The 26,935-nt window shown below is 50.0% G+C and overlaps 2 protein-coding genes across 12 annotated transcripts in view; one reads left to right on the top strand and one right to left on the bottom strand.

Annotated features, from left to right (window-relative positions):
- LOC126963224 (mitochondrial import inner membrane translocase subunit Tim23) overlaps nucleotides 1-26,935 on the top strand; it is a 901,060-nt gene that overhangs the window by 344,317 nt on the left and 529,808 nt on the right. The gene's annotated exons all lie outside the window — the stretch shown is intronic.
- OGDHL (oxoglutarate dehydrogenase L) overlaps nucleotides 10,935-26,935 on the bottom strand; it is a 28,492-nt gene continuing 12,491 nt past the window's right edge. For 10 of the 11 annotated variants that reach the window (XM_050805301.1, XM_050805304.1, XM_050805307.1 and 7 more), the window contains 16 exons: nucleotides 26,394-26,484; nucleotides 23,740-23,919; nucleotides 23,479-23,607; nucleotides 22,538-22,717; nucleotides 22,084-22,236; nucleotides 21,390-21,492; nucleotides 20,728-20,856; nucleotides 19,604-19,754; nucleotides 17,078-17,205; nucleotides 16,033-16,211; nucleotides 14,566-14,637; nucleotides 14,322-14,447; nucleotides 14,161-14,233; nucleotides 12,725-12,888; nucleotides 12,391-12,545; nucleotides 10,935-11,650 (listed from right to left, as the gene is read on the bottom strand). In XM_050805301.1, the coding sequence (XP_050661258.1) occupies nucleotides 11,527-11,650; nucleotides 12,391-12,545; nucleotides 12,725-12,888; nucleotides 14,161-14,233; nucleotides 14,322-14,447; nucleotides 14,566-14,637; nucleotides 16,033-16,211; nucleotides 17,078-17,205; nucleotides 19,604-19,754; nucleotides 20,728-20,856; nucleotides 21,390-21,492; nucleotides 22,084-22,236; nucleotides 22,538-22,717; nucleotides 23,479-23,607; nucleotides 23,740-23,919; nucleotides 26,394-26,484 (2,137 nt within the window). In that variant the 3' untranslated portion in view covers nucleotides 10,935-11,526. The remainder of the gene's footprint in view (nucleotides 11,651-12,390; nucleotides 12,546-12,724; nucleotides 12,889-14,160; nucleotides 14,234-14,321; nucleotides 14,448-14,565; nucleotides 14,638-16,032; nucleotides 16,212-17,077; nucleotides 17,206-19,603; nucleotides 19,755-20,727; nucleotides 20,857-21,389; nucleotides 21,493-22,083; nucleotides 22,237-22,537; nucleotides 22,718-23,478; nucleotides 23,608-23,739; nucleotides 23,920-26,393; nucleotides 26,485-26,935) is intronic. The other variant, XM_050805310.1, reaches the window with a different exon arrangement.

The raw sequence follows: 26,935 nt of genomic DNA, 5'->3' as shown, positions 1-26,935 counted from the left end.
TGTGACTACAGGCATGCACCACCACGCCTGGCTAATTTTTGTATTTTTCATAGAGACGGGGTTTCACCATGTTAGCCAGGCTGGTCTCAAACTCCTGACCTCGGATGATCTGCCTGTCTTCGCCTCCCAAAGTGCTAGGATTACAGGTGTGAGCCACCGTGCCCGGCCTCCTTTTCTGTATATTTTAAATATTTCATAATATTATTTAAGAATTAGAAAGAACCGTAAGCATTATATCAGGATCAAATACATCCCCATTTGATTCCCATCTTTACCTTAATTACCACAGTAGACAGCAAGTGTGGTCACTGTCCCCTCCCAACCATGGTCCCAGCGCTGAGACTAGCCGACAGAGACGGTGCAGACAGGGAGCTTGGTGGACTCAGCTCTGCCAAGCAGAGATCTCTGACCCTCCGCCACATGGGTGGCGGGTGTGGTCCTCCAGTTGGCCTCACCCTGGGGAACCAGCAACAGGGGCCCACTGGCTGCTGCATGGGGCTCACAGGGAAGGAAGAAAGACAATGCTGCCAACTGGAGTCCCCTTTCTGCTGGCTTCTCAGCATTGCTCACTCCCCAGCACCTCAGGACCTTTGGGCTAGAAATGTCTACATGAGGAAATCCAGTTCAGCAGTTAGGAGGAAGATCGGCAAACTGAAGTGGCATTCAAGCCATGGGATATTTCAGATCCACATTCTACACTGTTTGTCTATAAGCTTCATAGACACAGTTGCTCCTTGAGCAACAACTTAACCAGCAACTCCAATTTAAAACCAAAAAGCATGTCAATACAATCAGAGTGTTCAACTTAGCGCTGCCTAGCTTTCATATTGATCACAAAGCAGGTACTTTTTGGAGGGATCTCACAGCATTTTGCTGAATGAAAAAAGCTCAGTCTCAACCGGTAACATATTGTGTGATTCCATTTATATGACTTTTTTCTCCAAGACAAAGCCTTGCTCTGTCACCCAGGCTGGAGTGCAGTGTCACAATCATAGCTCACTACAGCCTCAAACTCCTGAGCTCAAAGGATTCTTCTGTTTCAGCCTCCCTAGTAGCTGGGATTACAGGTGCATGCCACCACCACGCCCAACATATATAATATTCTTGAAATGACAAAATTATAGAGATGGAAAAGAGATTAATGGTTGCTAGAAGTTAGGGACAGTGGCAGAGAAGCTGTAACTATACATAGGCAGTACGAGGGAGATCTTTGTGGTGCTGGATGGTGTTGTATCTTGAATGCAGCGGTAGTTACACAAGTCTACATATGTAATAAAATGGCATTGGTTGGGCGTGATGGTTCATGCCTATAATCCAGCACTTTGGGAGGCTCAGTCGGGCAGATCACTTGAGGCCAGGAGTTAAAATCCAGCCTGGCCAACATGGAGAAACCCTGTCTCTACAAAAAATACAAAAATGTGGCCCGGTGCAGTGGCTCACCTCTGTAATCCCAGCACTTTGGGAGGCCAAGGTGGGCATATCACTGGAGGTTAGGAGTTCGAGACCAGTCTAGCCAACATGGTGAAATCCCATCTCTACTAATAATACAAAAATCAGCCAGGCATGGTGTCAGGTGTTTGTGATCCCAGCTATGCAGGAGGCTGAGGCATGAGAATCGCTGGAACCCAGGAGACAGAGATTGCAGTGAGCTGAGATAATCCAACTGCACTCCAGGCTGGGCAACAGAGTGAAACTGTGTCTCAAAAAAAAAAAATTAGCCGGGCATGGTGCCACACACCTGTAATCCCAGCTACTGGAGAGGCTGAGGCATGAGAATTGCTTGAACCCGCGAGCAGAGGTTTCAGTGAGCCAAGATTGTGCCACTGCACTCTAGCCTGGGTGACAGAGAGTGAGGCTGTCTTAAAAAAAAAAAAAAAAAAAAAAAAAAAAAAGGCCATAAAACTATACACATATTGTACTGTTGCAATGTAATTATATAAAACATACCCACTCAGGGAGACTGGCTAAAAGGTACTCTGTACTATGTTTGCAAGTTCTTGTGAATCTATAATTATTTTAAAATTAAAATTTAAGAAAAATATCACTTACTTGTGTATAAAGTTAAATAAAATCTATAGATTAGGGGTTGGCAAACTATGAACAATAGATCAAATCTGGCCACCACCTATTTTTATATGATCTGCAATCTAAGGATAATTTTTATATCTTTAAGTGGTTAAAAAATTTTTATAAAAGATGTTTCATGATACATGAAAATTATGTGAAATTCAAATTTCAGAGTCCCCAGGTAAAGTTTTATTGGAACACAGACATATATATTCATTTACATATTATCTATACATTACCTCAATGGAGTTGAGTTGCTGCTTGCTATAGAATGAATGTTTGTGTCCACTAAATATGCTGAAACCTAATTCCCAATGTGATGGTATTTGAAGGTAGGGTTTGTGGGAACTGATTAGGCCATGAAGGTGGAGCCTTAATAAATGAGATTAATGACCTTATAAAGGGACCTCAAAGAGCTCTCTCACCCCATCTACCACGTGAGGACACAGTAAGAAGATCGCTATCTATGAACCAGGAAGCAGGCACTAACAAGACATTGAATCTGCCAACATCTTGATCTTGAACTTCCCAGCCTCCAGAACTGTGAGAAATAAATTTCTGTTGTTTATAAGCCACCCAGACCATAGTCTTTTGTTACAACAGCCTGAATAGACTAAGACATTGCTATAGAAATCATATGGCCTACAAAGCCTAAATTACTTACAATCTAGCTATTTACAGAAAACTTTTGCCAATCCTTGCTATGGAACATTTAGGGATTTATTAATTCACTATTTTGAATAATGCTGAAATGAAAAATCTTTGTACTCATTTCTGTATACACATGTATAAGAATATCTCTAGGATAGAAACCAAGAAATGGAGGTATTTAAATTTTTAATACATATTGCCAAATCTTCCTTCAAAGATGGTGGTTCTAGGGAACAGCTTCTGGTAATGAAAGAGGAATTCATATCAGATTAACCCTCCTGCTGATAACATTTACAAAAATCTGGACAAAATGTAAAAAGAACAACTGTTTGAGGCACTGTAGATCAACCAAAAGTAGGGAGAAATTGATGGTGTATGACTACTCTTATGAGAAGAAAAGCAAAGTAAGAGCAAATGAACCCTAAAATAAGCAGAAGAAAGTAATAAAGATGAGGGCAGAAGTCAGTAACATAGAAAATGAAACAAATCGAGAAAATCAATAAGACCCAAAGTAAGTTCTTTGAAAAGAGCCAAAAAAAAAAAAAGATGAATATTAGTCAGACTTGTCAGAAAAAAAGAGAGAAGACACAAATTGCCAAAAGCAGAAATGAAAGAATAGCCATTACTACAGAGCCTACAGACATTGAAAGAATAATAAGGCAATAGCAGGAACAATTCTATGCTAATGAATTCAACAACTTACTGAAATGGAAAAATTTTTTGAAAGACTCTGTATTAGTTTACTAGGACTGCCATAACAAAGTATCACATAATTCCTCACAATTTCTCACAATTCTGAAGACTAGAAGACTGAGATCAAGGTGTCAGCAAGGTTGCCTTCTTCTGAGCCTCTCTTCTTGGTCTGTAGATGGCTATCTTCTCTCTGTGTCTTCACATTCACATGGTCTTTCCTCTGTGTATGTCTGTGTCCTAATCTTCTCTTCTTCTAAGAATGCTAGTCATTTTGGATTCAGGCCCATGCTAATGACCTCATTTTAATTGAATTATCCCTTTATAGGTCATATCTCTAAATACAGCCACATTCTGAGATACTGGGAGTGAGGACTTCAGCATGTGAATTTAGGGAACACAATCAAGCCCATAACAGGTGCAAAAACTCACTCAAGAGAAGACAGATAATACAAATAGCCCTAAATTTATTTTTTTAATTGAATTTACGATTTAAAACCCTTCCACAAAGAAAACTCCAGGCCTAAGTGGCTTCACTGGTTAATTCTACCAAATGTTTAAAGAAGAATTATGCCATGTCTATATAATCTCTTCCAGAAAACAAGAGATGATGGAACACTTCCCAACAGATATCAAAAATTGACAAAGACATTATAAGAAAAAAACTACAGAACAATGTCTCTCATAAATATAGATGTAAATGTCCTAATCAAAATTTTAGCAAACCAAATCTGTCGATATATAAAATAAGTAACATGTTATGATCATGTTGTTTATCCCAGGAATGGAAAATACATTTAATATTCAAAAGTCAATCAATGTAATCCACCATATTAAAAGACTAAAAAGAAAAACTATATGATCATTGCAATAGACAAGAAACAAATTTATCAAAATCCTGCATCCATTCCTTATAAAAACTCTCAGCAAACAGGAATAGAAAAATTTTGCTTAACCTGATAAAGAGCATCCAAGAAAAAACTTTGGTTAACATCATACTTAATAATGAAAGACTAAATGCTTTTCTCTAAGAAAGGCAACTTTTTACAACTTCTATTCAACACATTACAGAAGATCCTAGCCAGGGCAGTAAGGTAAGAATAATAATATAGGCAGAACACATAAAGATTTCAAATGAAGATATAAAACTCTATTTGCATATTATATGATTATCTTTGTAGAAAATCCAAGGGAATCTATTTTTAATAAGCCATTAGAACTAGTAAGCATGTTCTCAGTACATAAAAATCAATTGCATTTTAATATACTAACAATTAATAATTAGACATTGAAATTTTAAAAATACCATTGGTGGTGGCTTAAAAACTAAAATGTTTACAGATAAATTTAGCTAAATATGTGTTATTCCTATATACTTTAAAATGTTGTTGAGTAGAATTTTAAAAGATATAGATAAATGCAGGTATAGAACATATTGCTGGATTGTAAAGTATCATTTCTCCTGAAATTGATATATACACAACACAAATCAAAATCCCATCAGGATTTTATGGTAGTTTTATAATAAATTGTGAAATTAGGTAATGAAAGTCTTCTGTGTTCTTCCGTTTCAAAGTTGTTTTAGCTAAATATTTACATATAGATTTTAGAATCAACTTCTCAATTTCTATAAAACAGTTTGATGTAATTTAAATGGGGGTTGTGTCAAATCTATAGATCAATTTGGGAAGGATTGATTCTTAACAGCATTAAATCTTCTAATCTATGAACATGGTATAACTCCCTTTACTAGAGTTTCTTTAATTGTCTCAGTGATATTTTATACTTTCAGTGTGCAGGTCTTGCACATATTTTCTCATTTTTATGCTATGTAATTGACTATATATTATGTACACAAAGGTGCCAAGTTAATTCCATGAGTAATGGATAGTCTTTTAAACAAATGGTACAAAGTCAATTGAGTATCATTCAGAAAATAATAAATCTGGACCCTCGCCTCACACCATATACAAAATAACTCAAAATGTATGTTTATATACCTAAAGTTAAAACTATTAAATATATGGAAGGAAATACAAGAGAAAATCTTAACATTAGGTTTAAAAATTTTTTTTTAAGTTAGGACACTATGATGGCTAGAATATCTGTGTTCACCAAATTCATATGTTGGAATACTGACCCCCAAGCTGATAGTATGAAGAAATGGGACCTTTGGAATGTGATTAGATCATGAAGGTAGAGATCTCATGAATAGGATTAATCCTTATAAGAAAGGTCTAGGTCTTCACAGAACAAGAAAAAAACAATCCCAAAATTAACATGAATGGAACCAAAAAAGAGCCCACATAGCCAAAGCAAGACTAAGCAAAAAGAACAAATCTGGAGGCATGACATTATCCGACTTCAAATTATGCCATAAGACTGTAGTCGCCAAAACAGCATGGTACTTGTATAAAAACAGGCATACAGGCCATGTGCGGTGGCTCACATCTATAATCCCAGCACTTTGAGAGGCCGAGGTGGGTGGATCACTTGAGGCCAGGAGTTTAAGACCAGTCTGGCCAACATGCTGAAACCCTGTCTCTACTAAAAATACAAAAATTAGCCGGGCACACACCTGTAATCCCAGTTACTTGAGGGGCTGGGACATGAGAATTGCTTGAACTCAGGAGGCGGAGGTTGCAGTGAGCCTAGATGGTGCCACTGCACTCCAGCCTGGGTGACAGAGTAAGACCTTGTCTCAAAAAAACAAAACGACAACAACAACAACAACAAAAACAGGCATATGGACCAAAGGAACAGAATAGAGGATCCAAAAGTAAAATCAAATACTTACGGTCAACTGATCTTCAACAAAGCAAACAAAAACAAAGTGGGGAAAGGACACCCTAATCAACAAATGGTGTTGGGATATTTGGCAAGTCACATGTAGAAGAATGAAACTGGATCCTCATCTCTCACCTTATACAAAAATCAACTCACGATGGATCAAAGACTTAAATCTAAGAACTGAAATCATAAAAACTCTAGAAAATAGCATTGGAAAAACCCTTCTAGAAATTGACTTAGGCAAAGACTTCATGATTAAGAACCCACAAGCAAATGCAACAAAACAAAGATAAATACATGAGAATTAAACTAAAAAGCTTCTGCACAGCAAAAGAAATAATCAGCAAACAGAAAACCCACAGAATGGGAGAAAATCTTCACAATCTATACATTCGACAAAGGACTAATATCCAGAATCTACAAGGAACTCAAACAAATCAGCAAGAATAAAAACAAACAATCCCATCAAAAAGTGGGAGAAGGACATGAATAGACAATTTTCAAAAGAAGATATACAAATGGCCAACAAACATGAAAAAATGCTCAACATCACTAATGATCAGGAAATGCAAATCAAAACCATAATGCAATATTACCTCACTCCGGCAAGAATGGCCATATTAAAAAAAAAATAGGTGTTGGCATGGATGTGGTGAAAAGGAAACACTTTTACACTGTCGGTGGGAATGTAAACTAGTACAACCACTATGGAAAACAGTGTGGCGATTCCTTACAGAACTACAAGTAGAGCTACTGTTTGATCCAGCAATCCCACTCCTGGGTATCCACCCAGAGGAAAAGAAGTGATTATACGAAAAAGATAATTGCACATGCATGTTTATAGCAGCACAACTTGCAATTGCAATAATATGGAACCAGCCCAAATGCCCATCAATCAATGAGTGGATAAAGAAAATGTTTTATATATATATATATACACACACAGACACACACAGACACACACAGACACACCATGGAATACTACTCATCCATAAAAAGGAATGAAATAATGGCATTTGCAGCAACCTGGATGGAACTGGAGACCATTATTCTAAGTGAAGTAACTCAGGAATGGAAAACCAAACATTGTATGTTCTCACTCATAAGGGGACACATTGTATGTTCTCACTCATAAGGGGAAGCTAAGCTATGAGGACGCAAAGGCATAAGAATGATACAATGGAACTGGGCATAGTGGCTCACACCTGTAATCCCAGCACTTTGGGAGGCCAAAGCGGGTAGATCATTTGAGGTCAGGAGTTCAAGACTAGCCAGGACAACATGGTGAAACCCCATCTCTACTAAAAATACAAACATTATTTTGTAAGGTGGTGTGCACCTGTAATCCCAGCTACTCAGGAGGCTGAGGCAGGAGAATCACTGGAACCTGGGAGGCGGAGGCTGCAGTGAGCTGAGATTGCACCACTACACTCCAGCCTGCGCAACAGAGTGAGTGAGAAAAAAAAGAAAACAAAGAATGATACAATGAACTCTGAGGACTCAAGGGAAAGGGTAGGAAGGGGGTGAGGGATAAATGACTACACATTGGGTACAGTGTACACTGCTCAGGTGATGGGTGCACGAAAATCTCAGAAATCAACCACTAAAATTCATGTAACCACACACCACCTGTTCCCCAAAAACCTATTGAAATTTCAAAAAATTAAATTAATTTTAAAAATTTTTAAAGGAGAGGTCCAGGAGTAGGCTTGTTTGCCCCTTCTACCATGGAGGGCATAGCAAGAAGGCACTATCTCTGAGAAGACCAGGCCCTTACCAGACACCAGATCTGCCAGTACCTTGATCTTAGATTTCATAGCATGCAGAACTGTGAGAAATATTACAAGCCGCCCAGTTTATGGCATTATGTTATAGCAGCCCACAGAGACAAACACAAACAATTAAAAATGATAAATTGAACTTCATGAAAATAAAAATCTTTCACTCTTAGAGAAATTTAAAATGCAAGCCATAGACTGACAATATTTGCAAAATACATGTGGTAAAGGACTTGTTTCCAGAGTGTATAAGGAATGCTTACAACTCAACAGGGAGCAGAAAACTCATTTTTTAATTAAACTTTTGTATCTGATATCACTGTAAATTTGCATGCTGTCGTAAGAACTACATCACAGAGGGCCTAGCCTTTACCCGTTTTTTTCCAATAATAACATCTTACAACACTCTAGGATAATCACAACCAGGACACAGTGACATTGATACAGTCAAGAGACAGATGCTCCATCACAAAGATCCCCCGTGTCTTCTCCTCCTGGGATTCCTGTTAGATGCAGCATCAGCACTGTGGAACTCCTATGTTCTCCATGTTTCTTTAAAGAATTTTAAAATACATATCTTTGTTCTTTGTTCTACTTTCTTAGGAGAATTCTTTGGGTTTGTCTTCAAACTTATTTTGTATTTCAGCTGTGTCTGTTCTGCTATTCAGCCTATCTATTGAGGTTTTAATTTTGGCAAAATTTCATACTTTCTTGATGTCCAATTATTTTAAAAATAGTCTGTTTTAATAGTCTGTTGTTGTTTCAGAGCAGCAATATTCTCCTAGCCCTCTGAAGTTACTGCAGTTCATTTAAAGCCTTCTGCTTGTTCTGTGAGCTTGTTTTATTTCCCAGGGTTAGGGTTTTTTGTTGTTGTTGTTGTTGTTGTTTGAGACGGAGTCTCGCTCTGTCACCCAGGCTGGAGTGCAGTGGTGCTATCTCGGCTCACTGCAAGCTCTGCCTCCTGGGTTCACGCCATTCTCCTGCCTCAGCCTCCCAAGTAGCTGGGACTGCAGGCGCCCACTACCACGCCTGGCTAATTTTTTTTTGTATTTTTAGTAGAGACAGGGTGTCACCGTGTTAACCAGGATGGTCTTGATCTCCTGACCTCGTGATCCACCCGCCTCAGCCTCCCAAAGTGCTAGGATAACAGGTGTGAGCCACCACGCCCAGCCTCCCAGAGTTAGTTCTTACGTTTATAGGGTTTGGAGTCTTTTTTTATGTGGTTGGTTTTCCCCAATTTGGTAATCTGGTGGTTGCACCTCTTTCCTTTTTTTTTTTTCCTAAAGAGACAGGGTCTTAAACTTCTGGGCTCAAGTGATCCTCCTGCATTAGTCCCCTGAGCAACTGGGACTACAGCTAGGAGCCACCATGCCTGGCTGACTGTACCTCTTCCTGCAGGAAATGCCTCCCAGCCCATCTACAGCCTTCCTGTACCCACACTGAGGAAGGGACTGTATGCACCTCGGGCAGGCCACATCCATCATCTGATCCCCAAGGGCTCCTGCACAGCCCAGATGCCTCACCAGTTGCTGCCTCAGCCAATCGCAGGGAAAGCCCAGACTAGTGGTTCTCCATGGGGCCAGGAATGCATGGTATGGGAAGAGTTCATTTCTCAAGAGAAGCAATGTGGTCTTATGGACAGAGGTGAAGTCCAAAACCACCACTTCTTTAGCAAGTGGCCTTGGGCAAATAACTTTATATGAACCTCAATTTCCTCATCTATAAAATGGACATATTCCCAACATGCAAAGCCATGGTGAAGATTAGACAGCATTTAATTATACACGCAAAACATCCAGCAGAAGGCCCAAGACACGGCAGACAACATAAATGGGGGCTACAATCCTTTTCACTTTATGTCACTTTGAAAGCCCCTGTGGTAGGAATCAAAGTGTATCTCAACAAGACATACTTTTTTTTTTTGAAACGGGAGTCTCTCTGTCACCCAGGCTGGAGTGCAGTGGCACGATCTTGGCTCACAGCAACCTCCGCCTCCCAGGTTCAAGTGATTCTCCTGCCTCAGCCTCCTGAGTAGCTGGGACTACAGGCACGCGTCACCATGCCCGGCTAATTCTTCAACAAGCTATTTTTGAGGCTGATGAAACTTAACACTCCACCGCCCAACCTCACGCTGATTGTTTTAGGTTGCTCGTGCCAGCCCTATGGTATTTCTGTGTCTGTTCCAGAGAGGTTCATCTCTTTTCCTCTTCCTTCAAACACCAGCTCTTCCAGGGATCCTTCCCTGACACCCACAGCCGTCTGCATTGACCTCCAACGTAACTCGTAACTCAATGAATTAAACAGCTGACATGTCTCCCCAGTGGACTCCCGATGTGAAGAGCCAGCACGCAGACGGATGCCTTCCACCCGGAACCCGGCGTCCAGCACGGAGGAAGTGCTCTGAGAAGGGGATAAATGAACAAACAATCTGTTCCAAGCAAAACATCCCTCCCCTGCGGCAGCTTCTCCAGTATCTCCACAGGGAAGCAAAACCAACACAAGGCCAGAGTGGAGAAGCCAACAGACACTACCCTGGTGCTCAAATGAAAATCTGGCGCAGTGGCTCACACCTGTCATCCCAGCACTTTGGAGGCTGAGGCAGGTGGATCACTTGAGGACAGAAGTTCGAGACCAGCCTGGCCAACATGCTGAAACCCCGCCTCTATTAATAATACAAAAAAATTAGCTGGGCATAGTGGCGCACACCTGTAATCCCAGCTACTCGGGAGGCTGAGGCAGGAGAATCACTTGAACCTGGGAGGTGGAGGTTGCAGTGAGCCGAGATTGCGCCACTCCACTCCAGACTGGGCGACAAGAGCGAAACTCCGTCTCAAAAAAATATCCATGGAGACGGATATTTTCTTCTCTCCATTTTTTTTTAACTTTCTCCCCATTCCCTACCTTCTCTCAACCGCCTATCCCTCCCCCAGTCTTATAACATGGAGTGAAAACAGCAAATCTCTCTGAAGCATGTTTTTATTTCTCTGTGATTTGGTTTTCTACTTTGGTACACATGAGCTGTGGCTGCATTTCACACAGAAGCTGACACATCTTGCAAGAATGCCCCATAAAACAGAGCGCAAACACATCACCCCGCAGGTTCACTGTCCCTGGCAGTCACTGCTCAACTCCCTACTTCTAAGAGCACAGAAGAGAACATCGCTTTGAATCTACAGATGAGCGAGGGTGTGGCGAGCAGCAGCCAGGGCTGCCAGGATGGGAGCAGCCACAGACACAGGTCTCAGGGTATCCGTCTTGAGACACAGGTGGAGAAGCCGCACAAGAAATTCCAGCAAGATGGGAGCAGCTGGGGGATGCGCCAGCACAGCAGCCTGCCTATAGGACTCCTCTGGCTCCCTCAGTCCTGGTAGATTCTGGCATGACACCAAGGCCAGCAGTGCTGGCTCTTTGGTCCTGTCACTGTGTGAGTCTGTTTTATCCTGGGGCCCCGTAGCCCCTCTTCTGGGCGGGAGTTCCACCCCTCCCCTTTCCAACACCTCCTTGGTCCCCAGCCGACCCACAGCGAGACCTACACAGGTCTTGCCCAGCTCTAAAATGTCTTGCCCTCAAAGGCCTGGAGATTGAAGGCAGTATCCAGAAACTTCTTCAGTGACACCAAGTGAGTGTTCCTGTTTCCTGTGGCTGGTGCAGCCGCTGGGTCCCGGCCGACATACCTGGAGGAGAGACAAGCTAAGGTGAAGACCGGGCCTAGCCACCTCCCCACCCCCACCTTCACCCCAGGACTGCAGGGGGCACACATTGGAGAACGGCTGACTTCGAAGCTACAGGCCCTGCCTTTGGGCCCTGGCACCACTTCCAATGAGCTGCGAAGCCTGGGTCAAACTCAGTCAGCCAGCCACAGAAGAGTGGGGAGAAACTGTCCCTCCATGTCACTGCACTTGCCCATGAGGACAACAAACGAGGCAACAACTCAAAGGCTTTGGGGACAAACACACTTGGCTTCTTGGAGTTTCTCAGGACCCTCTCCCGTCTTCCCAGGGACACATGATGCCAGTATTGAGCACCCACCATGTGCCAGGGCTAATACATACATCAGATCTAATCTTATCACCGCCCTTTGTAGATACAGGGACTAAGGCTCCAAGGGCCTACATAACTGGCCTGAGATCAAAGGCAGGAATTTTGAGACATGCAGCAGGTTCTCTAGTTCAGTTCTGGCTGCAGAACAAACACAAAGCCAGTCCAGATGATGCCCCATCCCTCATGGGTAAGCTGTCCCACCACAGACAGGGTGCACAGAGCTGACACAGACTATTGGGCCAACTCCTTGGTTTCCAAATGCAGCCCAGAGAAAGGCAAGGCCAGTTCCAGGTAGCATGGCCCCTGGGATAGGCAGAGCCAGGATGGAGCCTCAGGGCCGAGGTGAGGGGCAATCAGCAGCCCCATCATGTACCATATGGGCCGCGTGCGCCTCAGGATGGTCATGAAGCGTGGGCTGATGTAGTCATAGTAGCCCATGTTCTTGTGCTCCTCCTGACACCAGGCCAGCTCCGCACCTGGGTACTTCTCTGCCTCCTGCTTGATCAGGTCAAAGGGGAATGGAGAGATCTGGGGAGGGAAGAACAAAGGAGCATAGCCAGAGGAGGGGTGGTGTGTCCCCAGCACCCCCCGACAGGAGGCACAGGGCCTCACCAGCCTTCACCTGGCCTGGCTGGCATACTGGCCAGAGCCGGGGCCAGCAACATGAGCTTGCCCATCAGTTGACTGTACAAGGGGCTCAGGCGCACCTGCTCCAGGCGCGTGATGGCCACCTTCTCCTCCAGGCCCTGGCTGCTCCGCTCCTTCACCAAGTCATAGTACACCTTTCCCGTGCAGAAGATGAGCCGCTGCACCTGCTCAGGGGCCTGTGCTGCAGCCCCATCTTCAGGAATCACCCGCTGGAAGCTGGTCCCTGAGTGACCAATAGGACACGGCAGACATGTCGGTATCCAGGGGGACTGGGGCCAGGCCTGCGTCCCCAGGCTCTCCTTAGCCACTGAGACTAACTGCAGGTTTGGACCTGTGGCTGCAGAGGACACGTCTTGAACTAAAAGATGGAGCAGGGGACAGCTGACACCCTGAGCTGTCACAGGGAGAGGGGTGGAGACACCCAAGGGTTGAGCCCTGGGAGCATCACGTTTAAGGTGACTGGAGGTGGGGGTACAATGAGAAGGGCCCTGAAGGAGATAGAGAAGGCGACACGATGGCATCATCCTTTGCCCCAACCTTGCTTCTGCCCAGTTGTGCCCACCTCCTGCAGAGCACTACAGTCCCCCATCACTAAGCAGATGTCCCAGGAGGCTGCTCCATGCTCCTCCTCTTTCAGCCTGGCAGCTGAGCCCTCACCTCCAAGCCCCATCCATTCCTCCATCCTGAGCCCATGATCTTGACCCCAGGTCATGCCCACTGCAAAACCTCTCAGGAGGCTACTGTAGTGTCCCTGCATCCCTGCATCTCAGGTGAGGACTCTAGGGCAGAAAGGCCAAATGGATCCCAGGCCCTCAAGAGAGAAGCCAGCACAGGGCAAGCAGCCCAGGTAGTCTAGTCCCGACATCAGAGCTCTAACTGCCCGCTTCAGCCACCCACCCGCACAGAGGGGACGTCCAAACAGACGTGGGAGAAAATCCAACCCCTGTCCACGCTGAGGCCCTTCCCAGCCCTCCGCCTACTGCCCAGGACCATTTTCCAAGACAGCTCTGCTCCACCAGCCTCACACCTGTCCTTCCCTGGATCACAGTCACCTCTCAACTGCAACTATAGGTGTTTTATCTGATCTGACTCCCAGGTAAATAAGGTCAAAGACTCCTGGAGGGGACACCAGGACCCCAGGGCCTGTAATGTCTGTTTGGCTTGTGAATTTTAAAATTTTAAATGGACAAAGGAATGAATGATACTCAATATCTTGCGAACTCAGCAGGCCTCTGGCAGGCCTCAGCCAGCCCTGCTAGGGCCTAACGGGGCCCCAGTGGACTCTGCCATGAACTCAGCCCACATGACCTGAGCTGGCCCAGGTCAGCCACTGTGCCAGCCTCCCAACCCTATTGCTAGTGGGACCACGCCAGGAGCTGCTGCAGGTCAGCAGAGCCACAGACAGTGGGGAGGATGGAGGAGCCCCAGGAGCAGAAGCCACGCGATGGGCCACCGCCCCAGTGTGGGCTGCCCCACACCCAGGCCAGGCACGTACCGGATACCATTTGGTCAAAGCTGGACTTGGCCTCTGGGTGCCTCAGCAGAGATTTAGGTGTGAAGATAATCAGCTGGAAGGGAAACACACGCCCAGCTGCCAGCTGGCCCTGTCTGGCCAGGGCCCCTGCATGTAACCCCTGCCCTGGGACGGTGACTCACCGGCTTGCGGAAAGGCAGCAGGATCTGCCGGCGCAGCACGTGGAAGTAGTTGGCCGGTGTGGAGCAGTTGACCACGATCCAGTTGCAGTCATAGAGCTGACTCACCTCGAAGTCCTTGGTGAATGCCTGTGGGGACGAGATGCGTATGGCCAGGGTGGCTGTCTGCTGCACCCACACCCTGGACTCCTAGCCCTGTGGGCACAATAGGGCGCGCCCCTGTCCTGGGGACAGCAGCAACACTCACGGGGTAGGCATCCGAGTCATCATTGCTCATCTGCAGGAACCTCTCGGGCCTCGCAGACGAGTGCTCTGGGCCCTGAAAGCAAATGCCAGATGGCCCAGGCTGGCCCCCACCATGGGACAGACATCTGGCCCTGTAGGGACCCTAGGCTCAGGGGAGAGTCTGGAGGGCATCTCAGTGGAGGCGCCCTCGCCCTGGAGCCTGAACCACAGAAATGAACCAAGAATGTGGAACAAGAGCAGAATGGGCATCCTCACAGTGGGGTCTGCCCAGAGCTAGCACAGTGTGTGAACTTGCAGGGATAGAGGAAAAAACAAAAAGCCTGCACTGAGACGTGCTTTCTCTGGAATGTCCTGGAACAGTGGCTGCCACCGACTGAGCACCTGCTACAGGAGGCAAAGTTCTAGGTACCCCACACAACTTACTCGCTAATCCCCAAAAGCCCCAGGATGCAGACTCTTCCTCACTGCACAGATGAAGAGGCAGGGAAAGGGTAAGAAACAACCCATGACCACACAGCCAGTTAGGGGCCGACCCAACTCAGCCTGGGCCTCGCCCACCCTCACCCACATGGACCGCTCTGCTCCATGAAAGCAGCAAGACAAGCCCAGGGGCATCTCTAAGCCGGCTCCTGCAGGACAGGGGTGACCCGCCCCACAGCCGTCACTCGCCCCCTCTTGGTGGGGATGGCCAAAGACCCAGCCACCTACATGCAGCCTGGCCCAGATCCCGCCTCCCAAGAAGCTGCCTTCACAGTGGGCAGCCCCAAGCAGGGAGCCTCACCTCCCTCCTCACTGAGCCCCAGTGTTGTGAGGATGCCGAGTACGCAGCCTGCAAAGTCTCAGAACTAAACACATCGCTCGGGCATAATGGTGGCGATGAGCCCCCTGCCTGTCTCCTTCTGCCTGGTCAGGCCACCTGCCCACCAGATGGTATCACGGACACTCTATTCCTTCCTCCCCTCCTGCTAGCCCAGGAGCCTCCGGAGGATGCAGCCAGCCTGCATGTCTTCCCTCTGTCCCATGTGTAGATGCAGAGGCAGGTCACACAGGAGGGGACCAGAGGACAGGCAGTACTGCACAGGATAGCTTCAAACCCCAGCTACTAGCTGTGAGACCTTGGGCAACCTACTCCCCTGCTCTGTGCCTCAGTTTCCTCATCTGAAACGCAGGAACAGGGCCTACTTCATTAGGTTGCTGTATGGATTGGAAGAGTTAACATTCAGAAGCATTGAACAGTGCCTGGCGCATAGCACGCACTCATACGCCGTAGCGCCTTCTGCCAGGGGTAGCATCATCGTCTCAGCAGCTGCAGCACGCACATGTACAGACCCCACCCTGCGCAGACCCACGTGCTCCAGGGGCCTGGAAAGCACATACCATCCAACTCGACAAGGGGCCCAGGGTCCATCCCATCCCTCCGAGGCCCACCAGAGCCCACCAAGCCACCAGCCACCACTGCAGCCCTCACCATGCCTTCCATGCCATGGGGCAGCAGCAGCACAATGCCGTTATGCCGCACCCACTTGGCCTGGCCGGTGCTGATGAACTGGTCGATGATGCACTGGGCCGTGTTGTGGAAGTCCCCAAACTGGGCCTCCCAGAGGACCAGGGCATTGGGGCTGGCCATGGCATAGCCCAGCTCAAAGCCTAAACAGAAGACAAGATAGAGCTTGCTGCACGCTGTCACCAAGTGGCAGTGGCTCCAGTCAAACTCAGCCCTTTCTCAGTATATCCTCCATGCCCCCACCCATCTTTCTCACAAGCCAGGACGAACCCAGGGATTCCCTGCGATTCAAAGGGTAGAATGTACCACCCTAGGGGCTGACAACATGCCCAGAGATGCTACCCTCAGCCCTGCTATCATGTGTGGTCAGGTTCAGCCATATTTAGGTATCCTGGGGAGGCAGCAGGGACCATCTGTCAAGAAGAACTCCTTAAAAACATGCAGAGCTGCTAAGAAGGGGCAGAAACAACCCTAGAGGCATCTCCCTGGGGGCGGGGAGCTGCCTGGCCTCTAGGGGCAGGCAGTGAGGAGGAGGTGAGCCAGCTAATGATGCAGCTGAGGGACAGTATGTACAGGGGACACAGGCAGGGAAGCCCAGAGCCCACAGAAGGGATCTCAGTGCAGGGTTCCTAGGGTGCAGGGCAGAGGAGGTGAGATGGGGCTCAGAGGAATGCAGGAGGGCTGGGCCAAGACTGGACTGCTCAGCAGCTGAAACCCGCAGCAGATTCTGTTGGGCTGTCTGTGCCCACTGGGGCCCTGATACCCACAGAGCCCCCTCAAAGCAAGCAGGGCCCCCTAACTGGATCCCCAAGGGGCCCAGATGGGACCGATTTCATCTCCCACATGGCCTTAGGTGGGGGCAGCCCAATCACCATCCCCCAGGGCCATCCCCTCGGGGCCTCTGAGCATCTCTCGCCCCTCCCAGGCCCTGGCCCCAGTCCCTTCCCAGCCCATCTCTGGTCCCCAGGTGTCTGGGGCCTGCCTGGCTTGCAGGAGAGTGTGGACCCACCCAGGACTCCGTACTCCGAGAGGGAGCTGTTGCACACGGTGTACGGGGCCTGGTCAGGCCAGAGATGATTCATAGGCACACACGTCCTGCGGTCAACCTCCTGGTCATGGAGAACGTGGTGCCGGTGACTGCAGAGACATAGACCGGGGCAGGGACAGAGGGCAGGTGGGTTGGCACCTGTTCACCTGGAGCAGGGGAGCTGGGCAGCAGGAGGCAGGCAAGCCTCCATCACTGTCCCAGGAAACCTGCAGGGTCCCACAGGATGGCATCCAAGAAGGCTGTGGAAAACCAGAGCCATGTGGTCCCTCTTGCAGTATGCCCCTGCCTGCCAGCAGCCCACACACACCACGCACTGAGGGGTCTGTGGGAAGGAACTGAGTTGTGGCACCTCCCTGAGTGTCAGCTTCTCACCCATAAAGAGGACCTGATGAGACACTTCCCAGATGCCAGCTAGAGCCACCTCCTAGGAGGCCACTTCCCCTGCCCCGTCTTGCTGGCTTCTTTATCATCTCATCAGCCCTGTCCCAATTCACAAGAGACAGAAACCACTGTGCAGTAGCCGAGGTGGGCACAGTGAGGGGTGCCTGGCTGAACCCCAAACCCTGGCTAGGACTGACATGTAGCTCAGGGTGCATCAGAGGACCACCTGGGCCCTGGTTGGAGCAAGACCAGCAGAGACGAGCAACCAGGAATAAGAAAGCCAGCTGGTCAAGTCCTGGAAGCCACACCACCCTGGCTTGCTAACCAGGAGTGGACTGAGGCAGGACCTCGAACATTTTAGGGCCCGGACCAGAGGAAATGTGGTGTGGACAACTGACAAGTGTCAAGTCCCCATCTGGACTCACAAAGACAACTGCAAACAAGCAAGATAGGGGCTGGCTTAACAGCAGTACACACACATACACCACACACATACATACACATGCCACACATACCACACACATATGTATCCCCACTCACCACACACTACACACACACACCACACACATACACACACCACACATACCACACACACCAAACACTACATACACACACACCACGAATACGAAATACACCACACACACACACCACACACATCCATGCACACACACCAAACACCACACACACTATACACACCACACACACTACACATACTACACAACACACACCACAGACTACACACCACAAACACAATCACATATACCATACACACCCACACCCACACATACACACCACACATACCCCATATACCACACACAAATCACACACACACCAAACATGATACACACCACACACATCACACATCACACACGCCACACACTACACACACACTCCACACATACCACACACTATACACACACACCCCCTCACACACACCACACATACACACACCCTACACACACCAAACATACACACACATTACACACACCATATACACCACACACCCCATATACACCCCCCCACACCCACAAACCACACACACCACACACATATACCACACTCAACACGCAACACACACCACACACACCACACCCACCACAAACACTACACACCACACACACACCACACAACACACCACACATCATACACACCACATACTCCCACACACACCACACACACCATACACACACACACCACACACACACTCCACACACACCACACATACATCACACACATCATACACACATCATACACCACACACACACCACACACTACACACCACATATACCCCCCTACACACACACACCACAAACACATGCCATACACACCCACACACACCACACACATACACACCCCACACATACAACACACAGACACACCACACAACCACACACACACACCACATACACATCAAATACGCTACACAAATACCACACACACACCACATACACCCACCCCCCACTCACCACATACTACACACCATTCACACCACATACCCTCCACACACACACTACACACCACACACCACAAACCACACACATCCCCACATACACACCACACACATACACACCCCATCCACACACACCACACACCCACACCCACCACACACCCATGCACACTCCACATACACACTCCAAACTCCACACACATCACACACCCACACCACACACACATCAAACACACCACACACATACCCCACACCATACACACACACCAAACACACCACACACACGCACCATACAAACCCCACATACACTCCCCCAACTCACCACATACCACACACACACATACACACCAAACACACCACACACACGTACCACACACAACTCCCCCACACTCACCACACAACCCCCCAACACACACACGATCCTGAGCACCACAGAGGGCCACAAACTTGACCTCAGTGGACAGCCTGGGCCCAGCAGTGAGCTCTGCACACTCACCCTGGGGGTCAGCGAGGTGGCCCTCTGATAATGCCGCCAGAGGACAGGGGCTAGGGATGCTGTGAAGATCCCACCCCAACAAAGGCCCCCCTTGGGATCCCCAAGCCAGGCCCACCTTCCGCTCCAGGTCTCCTGTGCGGATGCCGAGCCCCACCACACTCACCTGAACGTGCCCCTCTCCACATCCTGCCCGCTGAGCCGCACGTGGATGCCCTCCTTCAGCAGGGAGCCAAAGGCCATGTACTCTGCCAACGCCCAGTCCACCGTCCGGTTCTTGGTCATGTCCGCCCGGCCCCGCAGAATGCGAGAGAGGCCTGTGGGAGGAGAGTGCTGGCCTGAGGGCCACGGGACAGCCAGCCCTGGCGGGGGTACGTAGGTGCTCAGCACACACCCCGCACAAAGCAGGGCAGCTGTCTGTTGATGTGGCTGGAGGGCAGGGATGCTGCAGGAGGGCCCAGGGCCAGGCATCCCTCCTCCAGCTGAGACAAGGGACCACCGTGAGCCCGTGGGGAGGTGGAGCAGGTACCACTTGGCGAGCATTGGCCTCATTCCAGACACCATCAGGCACGGAGTCATTTACTCAAATCACACAGCTGTCAAGGTACTCGGATCTGACCCCAAGTCCCCAGGCCTATGCTGTGCTCGTGTTGGCCCCACACACAGAGGCTAACACACAAACAGAGCGGGCACATGCCCCAGACGCTGTCAGCAGCTGCCCCAGGGCACTCGGTCTCGGTGCAAAATGTAAGGGAACCCCCTCAAAACTCCTCCAGGTGGGTCAGAGGGTGTGTAGCACCTCAATACAGCCACAGGGGACCCTCTGGACTTCCCAGGCAAAGGTCACAGTGGCCCCAGCCAACGGGCCCCCGGAGTGGGAGGCTGCCCTCGGTCATTGGTCCAGGCCCCGGCAAGCCGCCGTCCTTTCAGCTGCAGAATCCTGCCCAAGTTCCAGGCTGCGTTCCAGCCCCTGCATGGCAGCGCTTTCTTTCCTGCTCTCCTGTCCGACCCAGGGACGCCCCAGCAAAGTCAGTTTGAAAACCCAACCTAAGACTAGTCACTGGTACCCAGCTGGGAGTGTGGCATCTGGAGCTGCCCAGCTCACCATGCTCACCCTGAGAAGAGCTACTGTCACAGGCACAGACGAGGTGCCGAGAGCTACGTGGACCCACTGCAGACTGAGCAGGAATGCGACACACCATCTCTCTTGCATCCCAACCAACCTCCCTTCGAGGCACAATGTTGGGGTGGGGACAGCAGCCTGGGCTGCATCCGGCCCAGCAACCTCACCGGTGTGGATCTTAAAGTCCTCCAGGGGCACAGAGCTGGCCACGCTGCCGATGTGGGTGAGCACGTCCTCAGGGATCCCCGTGGCTGGGCATGTCATGCTCTTGGGCTCCCCATCTACGTTGAAGAAGCCTGACAGGGAGAGAGGCTCCGTCCACACTGGGTCAGTGGTGGCCTCTGATCTCCCTGGCCAGCCTGCCTCCCCAGGACTGAGGGGCCCATGGCTTCCTAAACTCCACTGTCACTCGGACTCACCCTGAGCCCACCCTTGGGACCTGCGACAGCTGGACAGCCACAGCTGCAACTCCCCCACAGGCCCAACACCCACCTCTGGGCCCCAGGGTCACAGCTGTTCTAACCCTGCCCCCAGGGAGGCCCTCTGAGCACCCCGGACCCATGTATCCAGCGCCCAGGGCTTCCTCTCCCTCCTCCCACCTGGCTGTGCCCTCCCTTTTCAGTGAGCACCTGGCCATCCATGCTCAGAGAGCAATGTTAAACTTGACTTGCAGGAATCGGCCCCACACAGCTTTAGGACCTCAGGGATAGAGCCTGCAGCCTCTAGACTAGGCAATGACAGCTGTCACCTAGGGCCATTCCAGTCCTGATCCCAGTGCAAGACCTCAAGGCCCAGGGTAGTCTGTCTGAGCCACACACTGCTCGCTCACCGGGCCAGGGGGAGTCCAACCAGTGCTTTATATGCAGGATCTTTTTATCCTTGGACCTGCCATAAGCCTCCTCACAGATCCGGTCGTATTTCGCAATTTCTTCCTGGAATCAGGGGGAAGGTGTGGACAGAGCAGCAAAGCCCTGGGCAGCCAGAGGCCCAGTCCACTTGGACTCATAAGTCCTGGTCCCCGTTACCAAGTTCTTCTAGAACTCTCTGTCTCTGGTCAGTAGGGACCTCATGGCTAGAAGCCAAAGTCTCAAGAGTTCAGGGGATCCTGCACGGGTACCCCGAGGCTGGGCAGGCCTGCAGTGTGCTCAGCAAGGGGATCGGAGAAGACTCCGGAAACTTGTAGTCCTTGCTCTCAGAGCTCCATGAAGGTGGAAGGACCAACACTCCATAGATAATTATGGGGACAACCCCAGCTCAGGGCCGCCTCCTACAGGAAGCCTTCCTGCACGCCTGCTCAAGGCTGGGCTTCCCCCACATTGCAGTACCCACTGTGTCCCACCTGCCTGTAACTGCATCCTTAGTTCTTGGTCCCCTTTGGTAACTGGGGCCTCTTAGGGACAAGGACCACGGTGGCTACTTCTTTAAATCCTTAGGGCTCAGCACTGGGCTAGTAACATCTACAACCCCTCCCCAGGTCCCCACCCAAAGTTTGTCCTAGGTGCCCATGCAGCCTGCCTGCCCACCTCAAACTCCTGCAGGGTGACCGTGCCCTCGGCAATCAGCTTGTCTGCGTACTTCTTCAGCACAGGCACCTGTCTGTGGATCTGCTTGTACATGAGCGGCTGGGTGAACATGGGCTCGTCCATTTCATTGTGGCCGCGCCGGCGGTAACAGACCTACAGGAGCAGCCAGAGGGGCTCATGCCCTCCCCTACGCTGTGTGCTCAATGTAGCTGCTGCAAAATTGGGGAATATCCAGGTAGGGCACACCCACTGGGAGCCCTCTGAGCTCCACTATCACCTATCACCGAATGAGTGTCCCATCTCAGGCCTTTGCAGAGATTGCTCTTGGTGGCACAAATCTCTCATCCAAGAAGCACTCCCAGCCCTGAGTGCTGAAGATGCTGAAGACCAGGCTGGCTCAGCACAGCAGGTATGTGTCACCCACCCATGCCCTGGCCTCAGTCCCCAGACCCACCAGGTCCACGACAACATCTTTGTTGAAAGTGTTTCTCCATTCGGCTGCCACACTGCACACATATATCACAGCCTCTGGGTCATCGGCGTTCACGTGGAAGATGGGCGCATTGACCACCCGGGCCACGTCGGTGGGGTATGGTGAGGAACGGGCCATTCGGGGGTCTGTGGTGAATCCAATCTGCAGAGGCAGGAGAAACCTGCTGCGCCTCTCTACTTAGAGTGAGATAGAAGGTGCCAGCCTCGGGAACTGAGCAGGGGGACGCTCAGGGTCCACTGAGGTGCCCGGGGGGATGTGGGACACGACAGGGTGATGGTGAGCAGCCCCACAATTGGACACGGCAACAGCTCCCACGGGGACGGCAGCAACACCAGCCGAGTGGAGCCCGCTCTTTTTTGCAAGTCACTTTGACACACTGGTGGTGAGGAACACAGGCCTGAAAAATCCCAGTCCCAAAAATTGCTAACTGCAACCTGGGGCAAGGTGCTTACATTCCCACAGCCTGTTTCCTCATCTATAAAAAGGGCTCACTTAAATTCCTACCTCATAGGATGTTCACAGAAGATGACGTGACTTAATGCAAATAAGGCAATGAACACAGGGCTTTCTAAACTCGTTGTTAGAAGCTCAGCTGCCTTAGAGAAAGGGCACCAAGGTCCCTGTGTCTAAGATTACCAATGCAGGGCTGCACACAGCCAGCCTCCATGAGGTACTCGCTACACAGGTGCTCCTTTGGTCTTTCCAGCCCTGCTTATCCCTCCCTATTGTGTCCCCCAATTTCACAGACCAGGATGCCAAGCCTGGGCAGATCAGGGTCCTGCCTAGTAAGCAGCACAGCAGTGGGCTCAGAGTCAGAAGCATCTCACTTTCCCCCCAAGCTACTTCCTGGATTTCCAGGAATGCTGACGCTGTGAGACCCAGCGTGGAGCGTACATGCTCACCTGGTTGTTGACGACGACGTGCACGGTACCGTTGGTTGTGTAGGAGGGCAGGTCGCTCAGGTGGAAGGTCTCATATACCACGCCCTGGCCAGCAAAGGCGGCGTCCCCATGAACCAGGATGGACATGACCTGCAGGGCAGGTGTGAGCCAGGAGGGGCTGCGTAGCCCAGCCCCGCACCTGTACTGTGGAGACCCAGGGCCTAGCCCTCTGGGCCCACCCCACAGGGCGCAGGTCCTCGGGGCTCTCCCAGGTGAGCTTGCCTTCTTGCCCTGGGCGTCTCCACGGTAGAACTGCTCTGCCTTTGTCTTCCCCTGCACCACAGGGTCCACTGCCTCCAGGTGGGAGGGGTTGGCGACCAGCGACAGAGTGATGTTCCGGTTGGTGACACGGTTGATCCTCTCGTGGTACATGCCCAGGTGGTACTTGACGTCCCCGGAGCCCTGAAGGTGGAAGTGGGAACATGATGGATCCTCCCCTCCCACACCAGACAGGTAGACACACAGGCAAGCACTGCAGCCCATAGTCAGGCTGGCACATCCTGGATCCCACTGCCTCGGAGGGCCAAGCTGTCCCTGACCCGGCTCTCCTCATCACACTGCCCCTCCTCACTGGCCTGAGGGAGGAAGACAGGGACCCTGGGCCTTGGCTCAGAGCCTCTCTGCACACTGACCATGAAGCAGGAGAGCATGGGAGTGGGGAAGGCCATCCAGCGGCAGGGAAGACAGGGAGAGAAGGGCAGGGCCTAGGCATCAGTGCGGAGACCCTCGGCCAGGGCGCCAGCAAACACTGAAGCTGAATCCCCTGACTCCTCACACCAAGGGCAGCAATGAGGGACACACAACATTTTACGATCCTGAAGCAAGGAATATTTATAGCATTCTATACAATATCCTAAGACCGAAAACACACAAGACACATAAATTCTAACAACTCTGTCATGGGGGAGCAAACCCCCGCCCAGCGATAGGGGAAACATATCAAGCTGAGAAAAATATTCATAAACAAATGCAGAAAAAGGGCAAATTCCCTCAATGTACAAAATGCTTTTACAAATCAGGAAGATAAAGCCCAAAAACTCCACAGGAAAATGAGCAAAAGCCACAAGTAGGAATTTACAGAAAAATACAAATGGCTCAAAAGCATGTGAAAAGATAAGCAACTGAATTCATAACAAAGAAATGCATTACAACAAAATCCTCTTTTGCACCTATCATATTGGCAAAGATGAAAGGATTCGAGAGCATGTGGGAGGAAGTGAGGTGGGGACTCTGACACAGTCACACACTGTGGATGGGCTTGCTGACATCTGCCAGCTCCTGGGAGGGTCATTTAGTCCCACCCCCTTAGCTCCAGTCACTGCACTGCTCCGACACCATCTAACAGATAAACTCGCTCACACATGTGCAAGGACCCTCATTAGAACAGCCCAAGGTCCAGCACAAGGGATGCTCTAGCTGTAAGAAGCCTGTGTGCAGGCAGGAAACAATGACAACTTGTTAAGTGAAAACAGCAAGGTGCCACCTGGCGTCATGGCTATGCCCATGGCCTCTTACAAATAAAGCTGTGCTGGACAAAGAGGTTTGTCAGTATCAGCATGAAATGTTTCTAGAAGTACACACCTAAACACAACAGAAGCACACAAACAAAATTGGCCACAAGAATGGAGTCTCACTAAGGAACATCTTCTCATTGTATAACTTTTCTGTTTTGTTGTTTTTACAATAATCAAATTTCTTTTTCAGTTGAAAAAAAATAGTAATTTCATTTAAACATCCTTTGGCCAAGTTTTCCAGTATACACACATCTTTGACTCATCGCTTTTATCCGTTTTACAGAAGAGCAAACTGAGGCTTAGAAGGCTGAAAGTGCTAGAACAAAAGGAACAGGATGTCAGAAAGACCTAGGCTAGGAGCCAGTAGGTATGGGTCCACACATACACGCGCGCGCGCGCACACACACACACACACACACACACACACACACACACGGCAGCAGGTTGGAGACAGCAGGAAAGACAGTCCTGACAGCAAAGGGATACAGAGGAGGGAGTGCCAGGCTCACTGTCCAGAGGACCCACAGAGCTACTGAAAGGGAAGATGGGCAGGACTTTGAAAGAGGCTAGGCACTTGGCCGGGAGTGGTGGCTCCATGCCTGTAATCCCAGCACTTTGGGAGGCCGAGGCTGAGGTCAGGAGTTCAAGACCAGCCTGACCAACATGACGAAACCCCATCTCTACTAAAAATACAAAAATTAGCCAGGCGTGCTGGCGCATGCCTATAATCCCAGCTACTTGGAAAGCTGAGGCAGGAGAATCGCTTGAACCCGGGAGGCAGAGGTTGCATTGAGCTGAGATCGCACCATTGCACTCCAGTCTGGGCAACAAGAGCAAAATTCTGTCTCAAAAAGAAAAGGAAAGAAAGAGGCTAGGCAGTCTGGGCTGAAGGCCTGGCCAAGGCCTCCCAGGGAGGGGGTGGGCACAGGAACAACATTTCCTCAGCAGGTTGATGGGTAAAGAAAACCATCCTCACTGCCCAAGGCTCTGTTGGGCAAACAAACGAGCAAGGGAGTCATTCCTGGCTGATGGACAGGACTTTGGACATGGAGGCACAGCCACATGAGCAGAGCTGAGCCAACTTCCAGCAAGACTTTGCATCTCTGGGCTTCAGATTCCCTAGCTCAAAACAGGGAGGTTGACCCAGATCATCCAAGGGCCCTCCCAGCTACCACAGACTGCAGCCCTTGCTCCCAAAAGCCTTAGGGGCCTCAGGCAAACACCCAGCCTCTTGCTGGCTTCTCCACATGCATCTATCTCAAGGTTTATCTCAGCCCAGAAGCCCCAAGTCCAGCCCCTCCCCAGTTCACCTCCCAAATACCCAGCTCTCCAAGGGTGCCGGGACCTGAGCGTGGCACCCACCTCGTCTGCCGCCTCCAGCTTGGGGTCAAACTGGCAGAAGATCTGCTCCAGGTCCTTGCGGATCACGTTGGCCAGCACGTTCAGCCTGCCCCTGGAGCCAGAGGGGCCGGGCTCTCACCTGGCAAAGCCCGTAGGCCTCAGGGTTCCCTCCCCCACTGTGGAGGCCTGGCCTGGCCTGGCCTAATACAGCCCCTTCATGCCCAGAGCCCTCCTCAGGCCACCCGATCACCAGGCACCATCCTCTCCTGCTGCTGTAATGGCCCGAGGCCCGAAGTCCTGTATTTCCTTGCTGCCTCAGGTCACTAGGCCAGCTCTGCCTAACCCTCTGACCAGACACTGGGCATTCCCAGGCCCCCCATGACAGACAAACCCCAAGTTCCTGGCAGGCCAGCCACAGATGGGGACCCCTGCACCACACATTTGGATGCCCTCATGCTGATGCAGCCCTGGGCTAGCTTAAGCACAAGCAGCTCCCTGGTCACAGGAAAGGCCCAGGGCCCTTCCCACAGGCCACTCTGCACATGTGCACACACCCACTCAGC

The sequence above is a fragment of the Macaca thibetana genome, chromosome 9 (assembly GCF_024542745.1).
Source record: "Macaca thibetana thibetana isolate TM-01 chromosome 9, ASM2454274v1, whole genome shotgun sequence".
Classification (NCBI taxonomy): Eukaryota; Metazoa; Chordata; class Mammalia; order Primates; family Cercopithecidae; genus Macaca; species Macaca thibetana.
Note: the sequence above shows the minus strand (reverse complement) of the source record. Positions and strands in the feature narration are given on the sequence as shown.